A 16,777-nucleotide genomic window follows, 5' to 3' on the forward strand; every position below is an offset into this window, starting at 1 on the left:
AGTAGGATGAGCTACATGATTTGAGCATGTGAAATGGAGGGAAGGTTAGTGACACCTGGGAGGGACAGAGTTGTATGGCAGAGCTGTGTTCACCTGGCATAGAAGGCACTCCGTTGATGTTTCTCTTTGTCTAACTAATCAGATTTTCTTCCCTTGAATTCGGGCTCCTAGCTTTTATTGATGGAAAAAAATTACCACAAAGGTAGTAACTGCTTTCTTGGGAAGAGAAACAACTCAGATTTTTACGATGCCCCACCACTGGCAAACAGAGCCACTGTCCTCACCACCCATGTACTATAGTGCCCTGAAACCCTGATTACTCACCGAGGTTGTACCACATGTCTCTGATTTCAAAGCCAATCTGTCTTCTCATATCTCCATACCTGAAAACCAGGGAAGGGAAAACCACTATCACTGGACAGAAAATCTGAAAATCAGACTTAGGTTATTTTTAAGTGTAATTAAAGTCTCCTATCACAGAGACAAATAAGAGACTCAAAACTTCAACTAATCTTTTGCTACCACAGGGAACTGAAACGGACTCCAGCTGGGGGAATCTCAGCTTCCCATCACCACCAATTATGTAGCATCCATCCCCGGGGGGACAAGAGGAGCCCATGGTGAGTAATGAATGGATTTCCTTTCTTCCATCTCTAGTGGCAAGAGAGAGAACCTGGCCGCTTGACCTAAGGGGGAGTTTGTTTCCCATGCATGCTGTTAGCGGTCAGGATTGTGGACACCTAGTGGCACCCCACAATCCTGCTCACCACCAGCAGCTTCACAAGTTAAAATTAAGCCCTGGAGTTACAATCAGAACAGGCAGGCCTCTTCCAAACACCTCCCACTTGATTTTTGCATTTTCAATGGAAGGAAGAGCTTACATCGAAAGATATCAATGGATATGCCCCGGTTTTTGTTTATCAGGGAAAAGAGATGCTAATTTTCCTCCCAGTGGGTCAGCAGAGGAGGTGTGTGTTTCATGAGTAAACAGAATCTGATGCTTCAGAAGATAAACATTTATTAGTTTGTGAGCAATTTAACTTTTACCTTTATTGCCTAAGGAAAAGCTGATTATATTAAAAATAATAATTTGCAGAATTACCCTACAGCATTACAGTCAGCAGCTGCATCACGAGCTGCGCGTGGATCCCCCTGACAGCTGATACGGGCATGGAGGCGCTGCTTACGCTTCTGGTTGGGGCTTGAAAGGGAAAGATCCTGGCTAGTAAATCGACAAGCCCCAGCCACTGCCTTCTGGTTACACATGTCTCCTGAGCCCCAGACACCGTCAGCCACTGATGCAGACAGAACTCGAGATGGGGTGATCATCTCAATCAGGGGAGTGGACCGCTCATGGAGAACCCCGACCTGGGGTCCGTGGCTCCAGTTGTGCCAGCTCCAAGGCCCAGAGTGCAGATGGAGAACCTGGACTAGAGCGAAGGCCCCTTCCTGCACATCTCCTTCCAGCGCCCAGCGACCAGGTGAGCACTGGCATGGGTAAGTGAGAGCAGGGCCCTTTGCTGGGGACTGCACCCCTCAGCCATGTCACAGCAAGGAGATGCCCGCCCACGGACAGTCGAAACTCAGCAGCAGCAGAGCTAATAACCCTGAGTTTGTGGGTGTGAGACGAGCACTTGTGAATACTGAATGGCATATGAAGAGGGAAGTTGTCCAAGGGGATCTGGGTGCCACTAAGTGAGGCTTGTCCCGCAGTTTCTCCCAGTGACGAAAGGCACCAGCAGCACCGCGGCGGGACCCAGAGCGGATGACCTGAGGACAGGCAGCCCTGGCAGCAGCGAACCTCGCTGGAACCCAGGGCAGATTAACTCCCATGTCCCAAGGTCAGGGAGGTTCGCCTTGCAGGTGGGTAAGTTACCCCTAAGGGGAGCAGGCATGCTCCTCAGTTACCCCTAAGGGGAACACAGCATGAAGGGAAGAATCCCAAGACACACCACGCCCCAGCACGTGCTCAGATCCCGACACAGGAGGCAGCAGAGGCAGTCGGGAGCCTGGCCTTCTCCCCAGGGGTCATGAGCTCCCCTGCACCCCTGCCAGGGCAGGAGCGGGTAGAGCGCCATGGCCTAAGGAGACTCCCTGCAGCTCAGACCTCGGGGAAGGGCCGGGGTCGGCAGAGCCGGCACCCTTAGCTGGGAGCACAAGGGAGCCTGCAGAGGGCTGGCCTCAGCAGGGCTTAGGAAAGCGGCATCCAGAGCCCCAGGGGGCAGAGACCCCAAGGCAGAAAGGGGAGGGTCAGGACCCTCAGCGGCCCCAAGGTCAGAAAGCTGCTCAAGCAAGAGGGTTTCCCTATTCGGAGCAGCTCTCCCATGAGACGTGAAGGGGCCAGGTGGGGAGCTCGGGCTGTGCAGGCATTCGAGAGGCTGGCGAGGAGGCCCAGGGCCCTTCAGAGCTGTGGGTGACCGCGGAGGGGACAGAGGAGGGAAGCAGGTACCAGGACTCGAACCACCATGAGCCGATCAGCCATCCAGGAGCGAGGCAGCGAGGAAGGCTGGTGGATAGTGAGCCACACAGCACTGACAGCAGAACACGCAGCCGGAACAATTACCTCCCGAGACGCGCATCCTGCGTGGGGCTAATTGTCTGGAATTACACTGACTTCAAATCTACCACAACCCATCCTGCAATTTTTGATCTTGATTCACAGGTTGGGAAAGGCAATACCGGATTCCTGATTGGAAGCCGCCCTCTCATCACGCTGTAATTAGATCTCAATTTGTACCGAGCGGGCTCTGGGAGAACACACAGTGACGCGGACCGGTTGGGGGAGGCACCTGTGGGGCTGGGGCAGGACGCACACTTACTTGTTGAGGATTTTGGCTCTCTTAGCGCTTGAAAAATTCTCCAGTTGCAAGGACTCCTGCGTGAGGAAAGCCACAGCCAGGTGGAAGTAGTTGTTCCACAACTGAAAACCAAAAGGCGGAAAAAGTGAGCCTGCTGAATGGTCCACTGTGTCTCAGGACACGCTGAGGTTTCCCTCGTCTGCCCGGAACACGCACCTGAGACACTTAAGACACACACTCACCATGTACAAATGGCTAACCAGCCACTGGGGTGCAGGGTGGGGTTCCCAGCTAAGTGGGGCTGCCAAAGCAAGTCCAGGTGCCCAGATCCCAGCTCTGCTATTTACCTAGGCTGGAGGCTAATGGGCCAAAGCAGCAGTGACCCTATGCCCGGAAGGAGCCCACACTCACAGAGCCACACAAGCACACAGCAGTCTACCCAGCAGCAGAGGCAAGAAGACCCAATGAAAGGCACATGCAGTGCGCCCTGGTGGCTCAAGCAGTTGAGCACAGCGCTGTGGAGCTGTCTTCAGTCTCTGCAGTGCCAGTTTCATCTATGCCGGCTGCAGAGCAACCCACATGGCGCAGCAGACCTCTCCTGTCTTGCCCGCTGCTCCCCTCAGCAGTGTATTTCAGTCAGTCTGCCTGTTCTGTTCCCCACTCTGTCTCTGGTGAATCCTCTCACCCTCCTGCACATGTGGTCTGTACCCCAGTTCTTATATAAATAATCTTTAAAAAAAAAAGGCACATGCAAAAAAATCTACCTATCAATGTATATAATGGGAAAAAATACACACTGCCAGGGAGTTGCCCCAAATGCTGTAACATTCCCCCTACATTTTATTCATCCATTCAATAGAATCCCAATTAAGGGCCTCCCCGATGGCGCAGTGGGTTGAGCACAGTGCTGTGTAGCTATCCACAGCCTCTGCAGCGCGGGTTCAATTCTGGCTGTCCTGTGAACATATCCACATGGCGTGGCAGACCTCTCCTGTCTCACCCGCTGCTCTCCTCAGCAGTGTTTTCGGTCCGTCTGCTTATTCTGCTCCCGCTCTGTCTCTGGTGAATCTTCTCACCCTCCCGCACCTCTGGCCTGTACCCCAGTTCTTGTATAAATAAATAAAAATAAATCTTTTAAAAAAAGAATCCTAATTAAAATACAAGCTGCATTAAAAGTAAAACTTTTCATCATTAAATATCGACATGTGCATATACTACATCAAGTTCATCACTGAAAGACGTTGAAGAGGAGCCACACAAGAGTAATCAAGCTAATGCTGCCACAGCTCAGGAAGGGGAGTCCTGGATTTACAGCTGGGTATAAAACCCTGCTGACAACAGCGGCACAGAGTTGCTACACACTTGCATTTGCAACTCTGTTTTTAAGGTGGCATTTCATACCATGTCCCCATTCATGAAATGATGGGAGGAAAAGTAAAGTTAGTTTCTTATACCCTCACTTTCACTAGAGAAATGGTAATTACAAAAGTTAAAAAAATGAAACTAAAGGTATTAGCAGATACTAGTTACAAAAAAAAAAAGACCCAAGAGCGTCTTACCAAACAAAACATAAAACCAAAGAGCCATAAATGAAATGACATATTTAACTACAGAAAAATTGAGTGTTTCTACATAAATCTAAACCCATGACTTAGCTATCTGACTCTCAACTTACAAAAACATCAAATAGTCCAAGGGAAAATGAGCGCTGGCAATAATTCAATAGTTCATAATACAAACCCACTGCCAGTAAGTATCTCATACTTACTGGGAACTTCCATTGGAGAAATTCCCATAAAAATAAGAGTCAACAATACTAAAGAAATTGGGAGTGGAGAACACAGTAGGAAACAGCTGCTGTCAAAGAAAGCTGTGGGGACTGCAAATAACCAAAGCATTTTAGGGGGTACTTTCTCAGTGTCCATTAAACTTAATAGTTCTTAGCACCCAGCCTGGTAATGATGCTTCAGGAGATGACTCCACGGCCACGCAGCTCTGAGGTGCCTGGTGCCTCAGTGCTTGAGGTATTTGTGCTGAGAACAGGAGAAGCCTGGAGAGCCTGCTGTTCACAGGGCGGAGGGGCTGGCTCCACTGCACTGTGCAATAGGAACCACCAGGTGTCTAAGTCAAGTCATGTTAAAAGTAAAAGAAAGCACGCATAGGTCCAGATAAATGCTCAGTGTTGGAAGATACACATTTTAGTTCCAAATTACTCTGTAAGGAACACGGAGGCTCAGGGTCTCTGAGAGCGTACGTGTGCTGAGACAGCGCCTGCTTTACAGGGCGAATATATTTGTTTTGGCACGTAGGCAATAGGCACCAGGCAGAGATAATAAAAGATTAAAAACTGTGAAAAATAAGTCACATTCCTAGCCCACATAGTGCTTGATTAATTATATGCTTGCATTCTATAATGCTGCTAAAATAAAAATGTAAAATTACGAAGTTAGAAAAGAAATAAGGACAGAGGCACCTAAGAACTTAATCTAGTAACTGGGATCTTGATCCTAGATTACTAGAACTTAATCCTAATTTAGGATTCCACTAGTGCTGAATTTTTCAAAGGCAAGGAAATGGGGGATGTAGGTGGGGTGTCTAATTTTTGTTACCTGGTAACACATTGGGGGCTGGACCACCCACCCACGGGGTATACACAAATCCTCCAGGTGCCTTCTCAGAGACCAAACCAGCCTAAGAAACCGGCTCCTTGCATCTTTGCTATTTACATTTGCAGACTTTATTAAAGTAAACGATGCAATAATAGTGAAAAAAATCATTATTAGCAGGACCGCATTCGGAACTGAGAGTCACCGAAACTAGACCAGGCAAATCGACCCTCACCACACACAGGCAGTGCAAGCCCCGAGGGTTAGGGCTGACAGGGACCGGCTGGGTGACCACAAGACTAGGGGTCATTCGCTAGGTAAAGGCCGCTCTGGTAGCACCAAGCCGGAGCCGGAGGAAACCTGCCAGGGGTCACCCTGCTGTGCAGGCTAAGCTCTGTGCCCCATCTGCTGGCCCTGCCTCCTGGCAGTCACACTAACTGAGCCTCCCTGCTCGGAGCCCCACTTGTCTCTCCGATTCAATACTTCCTCTCTGAAGCAGCTCCATCTCCTTTCTTGCTAAATTGAGCAAATACCCAGAAGGCATAATTTTCCGTCCCGTGTTCCAATAGTACATATTGTAAATTCCATTTCCACACCTTCCATGGGAGACTAATTAAGTTGGAGGATTAGAAGTAGAAGATATTGGCTCAGACCAGAAATTTGTTTTAACATGATTTCCCAACAAAGAAAACATCTCTCCCTTCTCTTACCTGTAGCTCAAAGTTGGCTTGATCCAGAAATTTTTTGTTGAGCATATCTGCATACTGATTAATCGCTCGCAGGAAGACTCTGAAAGATCAAAAGAAAATTACATAATTACACACTTAGGCTCTGGAACTTTTGTAGGGCTGGCATTTCAATGAGATACAATCTGAGACTGTCTGGGAAGTGAACTCTTGAAGGCCTGTGAAAAGGTGTGAGGTTTTACCAACGAAAAGCCCAGAGGATTATATGCAGATGTTGGCCAAATTAATCAAGGAAATTAACACATGCAGAATAAAAGAAATAGACCAAAATAACAGCATCTGAAAGTAACATTAAAGTATCCCTAAAATATCTAATTTAAAAAAAAAATAGAAAAGGTGCAAATTAAATCCCTTTCACAAGTCACGATGTCTTCCCGTTTTATTATTAATTTGGTCTTTGCTCAGGAGAACTTTTGAAAGCTAAGCGTTTGAAAATGCAGTACTGGACTTGGATGAGTCTAGGACTTGAACGAGTCTAGGGCGCTGCCACTGTGCTGGAAGGAGGGCTGGCTTCTGTGTCCTTTGTTCTGAGCTCCAAATGCTCACCTGGGTCACCATTTACTTGTGTAAAGAAAATAACACAGCTTTAGCAGACATGATAGTGACTTGACAACACTTTTAGCAGGACTTTTTAACCCATAGATTCATAGACAATGTCCAATTCTGAGCACCCAAAACCAAATATCCTATGTTTTGATTACTTTCTACAGTAAAATGTGTAATTTGGCTCATCTTATACATGACTCCAGAGAACCAAGCCTCTCACAAGCTTGTTCACTTGGTAGATTTGTTACATTACCCTTGAAAGTATTTACAATACTAAAACTAAGTCCAGATACTGCTTTTCCAATGCCCCTTTGCCCGGTACCCAACGGCAGGGTGCGGGAGGAATTCGGATCAGGCCACGGATAATAAACTTAATTATCCTTCTCTGTTTAGACAGCAGGAAGCAGTCAAAGAGCCTAAGAGAAATCCAGGTTACTAACTAGGAACTGGCAATCTCCGCCAACATTATCGCGTTGGCTCTGCATGCCTGGACGCGCTCCCACCCTGGGCCTTCTCCAAGAGCCACTAACACCCAGTGAGCTTGGGAGGAGGGAGACAGGGCCACTCCCCCTGGGGTCTGAGGAGGCCTCTGTCACCTCCTCCGGCTGCCACCTGCCACCCACACCCACCGTTGGTGGCATCGGCCTCACACTCACCCTGCAGATGGCGCTAAGAAAGGGGGTGAGCAGACAAGGTTTCAGTAGGAAACCGGTCAGTTGGACCTAGGACCAAAGCAGGCGTGACTGACGGCCTGCGCTGCCTTGCTCCTGTGGCTAAGGAAAATTATAGCCAAAGATATTTGCGTTCTCCCCGGGGGCTGCTAAATAGAACCAGCAAAGAGGCATTAATGTTTTCAGTGACTTTTTAATGAGGGGTGTGGGCATCCTGGCCTGGTCCACTAACCAGGAGCCCAGAGGCAGCAGCACCCATCAGCCGTAAAGTCGCTCATTTTGGTGACAATAGGATGCCCAGGGAAATTTGTAAAATAGCTCTTATTACTCAATTTTGAAATTTATTGAAAAAACTTGAAGACAGGGGCTCTAGGGCTTCCTGGCAAAAACCAGGGCAAAATTACTCGCTCTGGAAAGTGCCAGGTCTACATAGCACACCTGGGAGGCTCGCCGGCCCTCCGGGTAGGCGGATGTCACGCGGCCCCATCCCGTTCAGCCTGCAGATGTACAGGAGGGTGGTCAAGGTGGAGAGGGCCTCTCTTGCCCGTCTGACCCTGGGCACTGTGCTCAGAAGGCAGGGGAGAGAGGGTCTGAACTAGCCATCCAAAGCAGAGCAGGCCCCGGTGGCGATGAGCCGGGAAGGCTTCCTGTGACTGTGATGGCGGGTCCCGACCGACACAAGAGCTCTGGGCTGTGGCCACCAACTAACTTTTCTTGTTCCTAAATACCACCTCCCGCTTTGGAACTCAGCTGCTCACTAGAGCACCCCAGGGTGACGAGCATTAAGGAAGACCCTCCATCCAGCCCTCTAAGACCCGAACATCAAGTGCACTCGACTAGGCATCCTTATTACAGGATAATTATTTGGCCTCAAGATAGCACCCAAACAGTTGCAATATGCTGCTTCTAATTACGCCCCGTAACAATTTCAGCTGGTTAAATAAAGAGATTTCTCAAAATGACTTTTTATAAAAATATGCCACGCTGAAATAATATAAAGGCTGAACACAAAATTTTTAATGAACTGTCAACTGAGAAAGCGCAGTGGGACACGATTCTATCATTTAGATTCACTACAGGTTTTTTAAAGAGCCAGGGCCCGAAACACGTGGCACGGATGCAACGGCCAGGAGGAAAATGTAAGGGAAGTGCAAATGCAAACCCAAGCGGTGCAGGCAGCAGAGGTGTGGTGCCGCTCAGGTGCAAGGCATCGAGGACGCGGCCCGCCCCGGAATCACCCAGGACGCACATCAGTCACGTCCATCACTCACGCTTGTCAGGATTAAAACCACAGCAGTGCTCCGCGGGCACCTCAAGATGAATCCATTATCTAACCGGGCAAAACGAATCCCGAGCAGAGGCCAACTTTCAGGACAGGACGTCCGTCACTGCGGTGATTCAGGAGTTGGGGCTAATCAATCTCAAAGTAGGGAGCTAAGCGGGGAAACCACATGAGAAGCATGCGTGCGGCAATCTGTGCGCAGTCGCAGAGGACTACGGGAGGGATGGCAGACTACACCCAGCACCTGGCTGCAGCGCCCGCCTGCACTGCTGCCCCGTGGTGGAAGGCCCAGCGCAGCTGCACAGGGAGTCCATTTGTAGGGGAGCGGCCACAGGGCGGACGGGGCCACGTGGGCTCTTGTCTGAGGTCCTGATGACTCTGCACTGGGCACTGCTGGAGTTGGGCTCAGACAGGGGAACTCTCCAGACTATTCCCAAGTGGTCTTGAGGGCTGGTTCACCAGATGCCCCCAAAATACCAAGTCGCCATCTGGTGCATCACCCATGCTCTGGGTGTCAGTGGCAGGAATGATTATAGGGATGGTAAAGGAGGGAGGGAGGGAGGGAGGGATGGATAATGGATGAACGGATGGACAAAAGGTGGATGGATGGATGCATGGATGGGTGGATGGATGGATGGATGGATGGTTGGATGGATGGATGGATGGATGGATGGATGGATGGTTGGATGGATGGATGGATGGATGGACGGATGGTTGGATGGACGGATGGTTGGATGGATGGATGGATGGTTGGATGGATGGATGGATGGATGGATGGATGGATGGACGGACGGATGGTTGGATGGATGGATGGATGGACGGATGGTTGGATGGATGGATGGATGGTTGGATGGATGGATGGTTGGATGGACGGACGGATGGTTGGATGGATGGATGGATGGACGGATGGTTGGATGGATGGATGGATGGTTGGATGGATGGATGGATGGATGGATGGACGGATGGATGGTTGGATGGATGGATGGATGGATGGATGGTTGGATGGATGGATGGATGGATGGACGGATGGTTGGATGGACGGATGGTTGGATGGATGGATGGATGGTTGGATGGATGGATGGATGGATGGATGGATGGATGGATGGACGGACGGATGGTTGGATGGATGGATGGATGGACGGATGGTTGGATGGATGGATGGATGGATGATGGATGCAGGATGAAGGAGCTAGCCCAGAAGATCAGGTCCTGACCAAACTGGAGGGCTCGGGAGGCGAGAGTATTTAGAACCTGGCATCTCCCTGGAGCCCCTGCATTCCTAGCAGAGCCTTCAATGTGGGCTACAGTTCTCCTGAAGTTTTTGTCACACAAATTCTCCTTAGGTATGAGACATTTATGGCTGGGCTCTGCGCCCTCACGCCCCTCTGCATCTGGAGCTCTTCCCTCCTCCTCCTCTCTACCTCCAGGGTTAATTGCTTGATTGCAAGAATCTTGTCTTTGGCACATCAGTATCCCCCCCAAATATCTAAAATAACCCCTCGCCACTGTGCATGTTCTTAAATGTTCAGGTCTAAGAAACCATCAGCTATAACTGCACTAACGGGCCGCTGAAAGGCAGCGGTTTCTGGGACTGGCCACCAGCCAGACACGTCAGGACAGAGGAAGGAGAAGGCAGGAGGGGGTGACTTCTGCTTTAAGTGAGGGTCTGTGGCTGGGGGGAGAGGAGGTCAACCATCCTGAGAATCAAGAAAGTTCTGCCTAGTCCCAGTCTAGAGAAGTAGGCAGTTAAAAAAAAAAAACAAAAAAAAGCAAAGCTAAATGCCGGAGAACCAAATGCATCCATGGCTGGTATCCCAAATGCTGAAGGTGATTAAAAAAAGGGCACCTCCTCTTTTATAGAATCCTTTTCAATCATCTTTAATCTACGGAGGGGTTTGTTTAAAATCTAAAAATGTAGAAGATAAAAACAAACAGAAAAATCAATAATGTAGGGAGAACCACAGGCAAATTATGTCATCCTAAAAAGATTTAAAAAGCCTCAAGTTCTAGAAGCCCTGGCTCTAAAACATTCAAACTATTCCAAGCAAATGACTACATATTTTATTTTTAAAGACCCCGGGAAAGAACTCGCTCTCTTCTGGTCTCCAGGAAGTCAGTCATCATCTTCTCCATCGCATCACAATGTCACCATCTTAAATAAGTTGGGACTCTTGGGAGCTAGAGTTCATTCATTCCTGTCTCCAACCGCAGCGTCTCTCTCTCTCTCCCCCCGGCATCCAATCACAGGTTGACTGCAATTCTAACTTACTCCCATGTAAACTATGGCCACGTGACCTTCAGAAAATCAAGTTTTTCAGGCCTTGTATTGTCACTCAACAAATGCAGGTATAAACTATGTCATCCTGGACTTGGAAGGAACGTTGGCTTGTTTGTTGTCAACTAATTTCGAGATTGTCGGTAAGAAAGTGACGCCATCACCCAGCACAGAGGCCTTTGCACGCTATCATCTCTGCCGCCGCCGTACGGAATAGTAAGCAGCCTTTGGTAAAATGGGAAGCCGTGTCCCGGGCATTCTGCACATCCCAGCCTCTAGGAGACAGGCTGGGTGTGTCTGGGGGTGCTGACTGCAGGAGGCAGCTGCTGAGGTGTCCAGGCCCGCAGACAACAGCTGGAGGGGCTGACAACAGGACAGGGGTGCAGGGCGCTCCCCAACAGGGTCTTCCAGCCCTGACAAGCAGCTGCCTGTACGCAGGTGAACAGGATGGTGAAAGTAGCACAGTCCTAACTAACAGTGCGGTAATTGACCGGCAGGAACTCAGCCAGAGGTTGTGATTATGAGCCGAGTAAACTATTAGAAGCTTCTGGACAATTAGACGCTAAAGCGACTCTATTATGATGGAGCCTCTGGTGCTTCCAGAGCCTGCCACCCAGTGTTGCCGCCAGCAAAACTGGCAGGCCAGGGTCCTCATCACCCAGAGGGAGCAGCTGTGGCTAGAACGTACTGGGCTTCCTCTTCATGACCTGCTGATGGTCACTGCTCGTCCAGCACACACTGTGACTTGCTCCAGATGCATTTGCTCCTTGGGCGGGGGTGGGGGCGGGGCAGGACACGGCTTTGTGTCCACTTGGGCCTGCATGCTGGACAGTGCTGGGGGACCACCCCCCCAGCACGTGGTGATGCTCCCCAGACCTCCCCGTCTGCATTGGTGTCCACCACGCTGGCTCACGCGCTGCGGCTGCCCTCTCACGGGCCTGTGGCGGACCCCAGGGACAGGTGCCAGGAGGACACACAGAGGCCAGGAGTGGAGAAAGAGCCTTTGGGTCTATCTGTGGGAGATAAGCCACTGCAGGTGCTGCAGCTGGGTGAGAGGACGGGCGCCTCTGAACTCCAGTCCCGACTGAGGCTGTGGAGGAGTCGGAGTTTGCGGCGGGCCTGGGTCATGCTCATTGAGAGCTGGAGAAAGCCACGAGAGGTGGAGACTGCTTCTCCTCTGTGCTGTACGCCTGAAGAGAGCCCTCCAGAGCTTCTCCCAGCCTGTGGTGGGCGAAGGCTGACGGAGGAGCAATTAACGCTCATGAATACGTGGCCAGAGTGCCCGGCAGAGAGAGGATCCGTCCCTGATTCTGTTCAGGCCCAGGATGGTCTCTCAACTGAGGAGTGAGCAGAAGTTTCTTGAGCTGTCTTTGTCCCCAGAAAGCAGCTTAGCCAGTGCCAGGAGACTGTCCTCAGGTCACCTCCCCGAGGTGGCACCAGGCTGCCTGGGGAGGTTTGTGTGGCTTCTGAAGTCATGGCCGCAGGTGGTCCCGAAGGGACAGGGCACCACCCCGCTCGGGGCTGCAGCTGGCTCCTGGCTTGACTCACATCTCATCACAGGAAGCGGGTCCCCTACCTGCCAGACAGGTGCCCCCTGCCACGAAGGGCCGCCATCTCAGCAGGCATGTGGCCGGCGCCTAACAGTCACACGTAGAGTGGCTCAGACACAGCTAGCTCACCTGCCAAGGTCAGAGCTCCCTCCTGGCTCGGGTGGGCCTTCTGCTTAGGCCTTGGAAGGCCGAGGGCCAGGCACTGGCCAGGGTGGGCTCTGATCTGGAGGCTCTTACCTCCCAAGCTCTCCCAGGTCATCTGCAGAAGCCATGTCTCTGCAATGGTGGGTCTGAAGTCCCAGTGCTGAGCCAGCTGGCGGCTCCTCCGCCCCAGGGCACCTGCCTGCCTCTCACGAGCCCCCAACTGCACAAGAGCACGCAGCGCCTGCCCGGGCTTCGGCTGTCTCGCCTCCTGCTGCCAGGAGCCAGAGAAGGCTCATTGCTTTTATTTACCTTTTTAATTTGAGGTATCATTTTATTCATGTGACAGTCAAACATAAAAAGTGGTTGCACATGAAATAATTTACCAAGTCAGTCATTAAGGGTAAACCCACGAGAGGGACGGCATTAAAGTCTTCTGTAATCAGCACCAGGAGGGCTCTGGGGGACACGCACCTCACTTGAACCACAGACCTCAGTGTCAAGCTGTTTTTATTTAATTGGTGGTGGGGGTTGGGGGGTCATAATTCCATTCTCCTGCCGCCCAAGGACAGCCAGAGCGAGGCTGTCCCCACGAAAGCCTTCCCTGCACTGGCCCTGGTGCGGGTCTGAGTGTTGTGGCAGATGAAAGACTCAGTTTAGTGAAGGGGAGGTTGGAGGATGCAGCTGGAAATATCACCCTGAGCCAGGTCTTGTGGGAATTAAGTGGCTCTTTCAAGAGGCTGCTTGTCTGCAATCTCTGAGTGACACTTCCCATTAACAGGCATAACCTATGCTAAGCTCGAGATGTCGCTGGATTCCGAGCTCATTCGCTCGCTGGATTCTGTGTAGCAATCCGAACCGCAAGAGCTCAAGAACTGAATAATGATCTTCTCCCCCTACAGCTCATAAAATGCACCTAAAGAGTCATCCATATTCGCTTAATTCCTCCGATCCACACTCGGAGCCGAGGCGTCCCCTTCCGGGGAGCAGCACGGGCTGCACGTTCAGTAACAGAGCTGGAATTCCCGGCCATGAGCTGCAGCTCGTCAGAGAAGCTCCTGCAGGCCGCGCCACGCTTGAGGTGGGACTGTACCCCACCCGGGGTCAGCAGGCGACAACCCACTGCCCGGTCCCAATAAGGCTTTATTGGCACACGGCCAGCGTCGACACGTCACGTTGAAGGTTCTGCCCTCAGAGCTGAGAATGTGGGCTGTGATTTTAGGCAAGAACATTCAAGGAGAAAAGACCCCGCCATCTCCTCCCGTCTGCCCCAACAGCTGCTGCTATTTTCTTCCTGGAAACTAGTTAATCCCTCCCGATTGGCTGTGAAAACCGGCCACCTTTTACCACAAGACCAGTTGACTTGCTCATTCTTTCCTGGCTCGCACAGCAATTTATGGTCAACCATCCCCATCCCGGGCCCCGCCAAGAGCCTTGGGAGACTAGGACCCAGGGCCTGCAGGGAGCGGTGGTGTCAGCCTGGAGCTGACTTCCCGGGGCCCTCATCTCTCACGGGGCCACGCGCACACACACCTGCCAGGTGGGAAGGCCTACGTGAGCCCACCTGGCTGCGGTGCCCACTGGAGACCCTGGCACATGATGAGCGTGACAGAAGTGACAGGTGTGCAGCCGCCTCCCGGGTGCCCCTGCGAGGCTCACGGAAGGAGACGCTCGCTGAGCTTGCGTGAGAGAAGTGCCTTCCGGGAGAAGGGACACCTGGATCTGAGCAGACGCAGGAGAACAGGCTCTGCTGGACACGGTTTCGTGACACGTCCACCTTCTTAGTGATTAGATGATTAAGAGAAACCAGCTCTCGTGGAAGCCACGCAAGGCAGGGGCGGAGCTGAGCCTGCTAGGGACGCTCTCCTGAGGATGGGGTGCGGCGTGTGACGGGGAGAGGCGGCGTCTGCGTGTGGCCGACTTTCTCTCGAGAATCTCTTTCATTATAACCCGGGACAAAGTGGTGGGGAGCAGAGCGTGCCCCCATTTTAAAGGCTGAAGAACAGGCAATGTCAGCAAAAGGGAGCTCAGGCCTGGCGTCATTCCGTCCCCTTGGCGCTACCTCCCCTGCCCAGGCGCGGCCAGGCCTTCAGCTCCCACGACCGCACAACGGGCTCAGGGGAAAGGAGACGCACAGGCCTCAGGGAAGACGGAGGGGCGGAAGCCAGGGCTGACTTCCCCAGCTGCCCCCTCGGAAATCAACTTTCCAAAGTCTCTCTGAACTCCAGTGTCGACATGCTACGTTCACGCCCAATTAGTGACAGGAGCGGGGTGACAGGAGGGTGACGGCCGCTTCCTGCCTCCCGGGAGAGGTGGCCGGGGAGAGGCTGTCAGTCGGATTTGAGAGGGTTATGTCTGTGCTGCCATCTCCTTGCCCTCTGCGTCCAGGGGCCGAAGGCATCAGCAGCAAGGGTGTCCCCGGAGCCGATGTGTCCCTCGCGCTGCGTCCCCGTGGCCCTGAGGATACCTCTGCTCCCAGGTGTTTGCAGACCCCGCGACAATGCCCAGCTATGTGGGGGGCAGCTGAGGCCCCTCCCAGCACTGCAAGAGCCAAACTCCAGCCTTACCAGGCAGCTGCCCAGGGGCCAGTGCTTTCCACTGCAGCTGGACAGCTGGCTCCAGCTCCGCGGACAGCAACAGAAGGCGGTCCCTTGAACTAGACCCCCTTCCACACACAGAGAAATGTTCCCAGAACAAAGGAATGGAAGGCTGGGCTGGGAAGTCCGTGTGCCCCTCTGTGCCCCTGCTGCTGGCCCCTGGCCTTGGGCCCATTTCTCAGGCTGCCTTTTGGTTCCAGCCTCACCCACACTTCCTGAGGCTGACTGGTTTGGGGTCTCCATTGGCCAGGGCCCAGCTCGGTGCTCTCAGCCCTGACGTGCTCCTGCCCGCCTGGTCTCGCAGAGGGCCCTGGGCATCTCCTTCCACTCATGCAGCTTCCCCTGCTGCCCGGCCCCTGCTGCCAGCCCCTGCGCGCCGGCTGACCCAGCCCCCCAGCCAGTCTTCTGGAAAGACTGGAAAAAGCTTAAAAAAAAAAACCCCTAACTCTACAGCTGCCTCTTTTCCCTGCCAGATCCTTGCTCTCCGAGGTGGCTATTTGCTTAAGTGACCCCGATCCTTCACTTTGGGAGGTGCCTCAAGCCTGAGCTCGCCAAGCTGGGCTGAGCCTTCTGCGCAGTAGAGGGTTCCCAGGAGGAGGAAGGGAGCGGCTCACAGAGGGGCTGCAGCACTGGGGAGCCCAGGGTGGCTGGGGCCCCTGCTTGCCCCGCACAGGAAGCCTCCCTACCCCCCACACCGTGGGTGGCAAGGAAACGTGGCGCAGCCACGACAGAGCAGCAAGGAAATGCCTCAAAAACTTAAAAATAGCAATTCCATATATTCGGTTTTCTCACTTCTGGGTATATACCCAAAGAATATAGAAACACGAGCCCAAAGATGTCTGTGCACCCCTCATTCAGGCAGCGCTGTTTACAAAAGCCAGGAACAGCCCTCGCCTGCTCGGCTGAATGGGGACGATGCCGTGTCCACGCGCAACCTGCTCGGCCACTGCAGGAACAAAGTCTTGCCACAGGCAGCATGAGGCTGGCCCTGCAGGGCAAGACGCCGAGGGAACCAAGTCAGGACGAGGAGGCAGGCCCCGAGTTCACGCCTCGGGGGGACACAGAGAAACAGTGCAAGCAAATGTGCTACATAAAACAAAAACAAATTTCTGGATGCCAAGACCAGGAGTGATCCCCAGAAGGGAGGGGGCAACTCGGGGGAAGGCGCCGGCCATATCGTGAAAGAGGGGACAGAGCACCCAGGGGTGCACGTGAGGCTGTTCACAGAGTGCACACTGACCTTCAGGGGCTGCCACCTGCGACACCACGTCATGAAAGGCATTCAAAGAAAAGAAGCCCCCGAGCAGACTGCGCTGCCAGAAGACGCCCTCGATGAAGGCCCCAGCCGCAGGCGACGCGAGACTGACTGGGACCCAAGGCAAGAGGGTGAGGACCCATGTCTCGGAGTCCATGGGCCCTGAGGCGTGAGCAACTGCAGGAACCTTCAGGAAGCGGATCCTGCAGCAAACAGCAAAGTTTGCTGCTGCAAGGCGCAGGCTCCAAGGCAAAATCCACAAAACCAAGGTGCTGGAGACCAGGCCGTGCCACGTGTGGCTCCTGGAGTC

At 52.6% G+C, this 16,777-nt stretch overlaps 1 protein-coding gene across 2 annotated transcripts in view; it reads right to left on the minus strand.

Annotated features, from left to right (window-relative positions):
- DOCK1 (dedicator of cytokinesis 1) overlaps positions 1 to 16,777 on the minus strand; it is a 345,405-nt gene that overhangs the window by 62,609 nt on the left and 266,019 nt on the right. For both annotated transcript variants that reach the window (XM_037496903.2, XM_037496902.2), the window contains exons 30-32: positions 6,115 to 6,193; positions 2,820 to 2,920; positions 325 to 383 (exon numbers count right to left, since the gene is read on the minus strand). In XM_037496903.2, the coding sequence (XP_037352800.1) occupies positions 325 to 383; positions 2,820 to 2,920; positions 6,115 to 6,193 (239 nt within the window). The remainder of the gene's footprint in view (positions 1 to 324; positions 384 to 2,819; positions 2,921 to 6,114; positions 6,194 to 16,777) is intronic.

Source organism: Talpa occidentalis, unplaced genomic scaffold (genome assembly GCF_014898055.3).
Source record: "Talpa occidentalis isolate TD23 unplaced genomic scaffold, MPIMG_talOcc4v2.1 talOcc4.8, whole genome shotgun sequence".
NCBI lineage: Eukaryota > Metazoa > Chordata > Mammalia > Eulipotyphla > Talpidae > Talpa > Talpa occidentalis.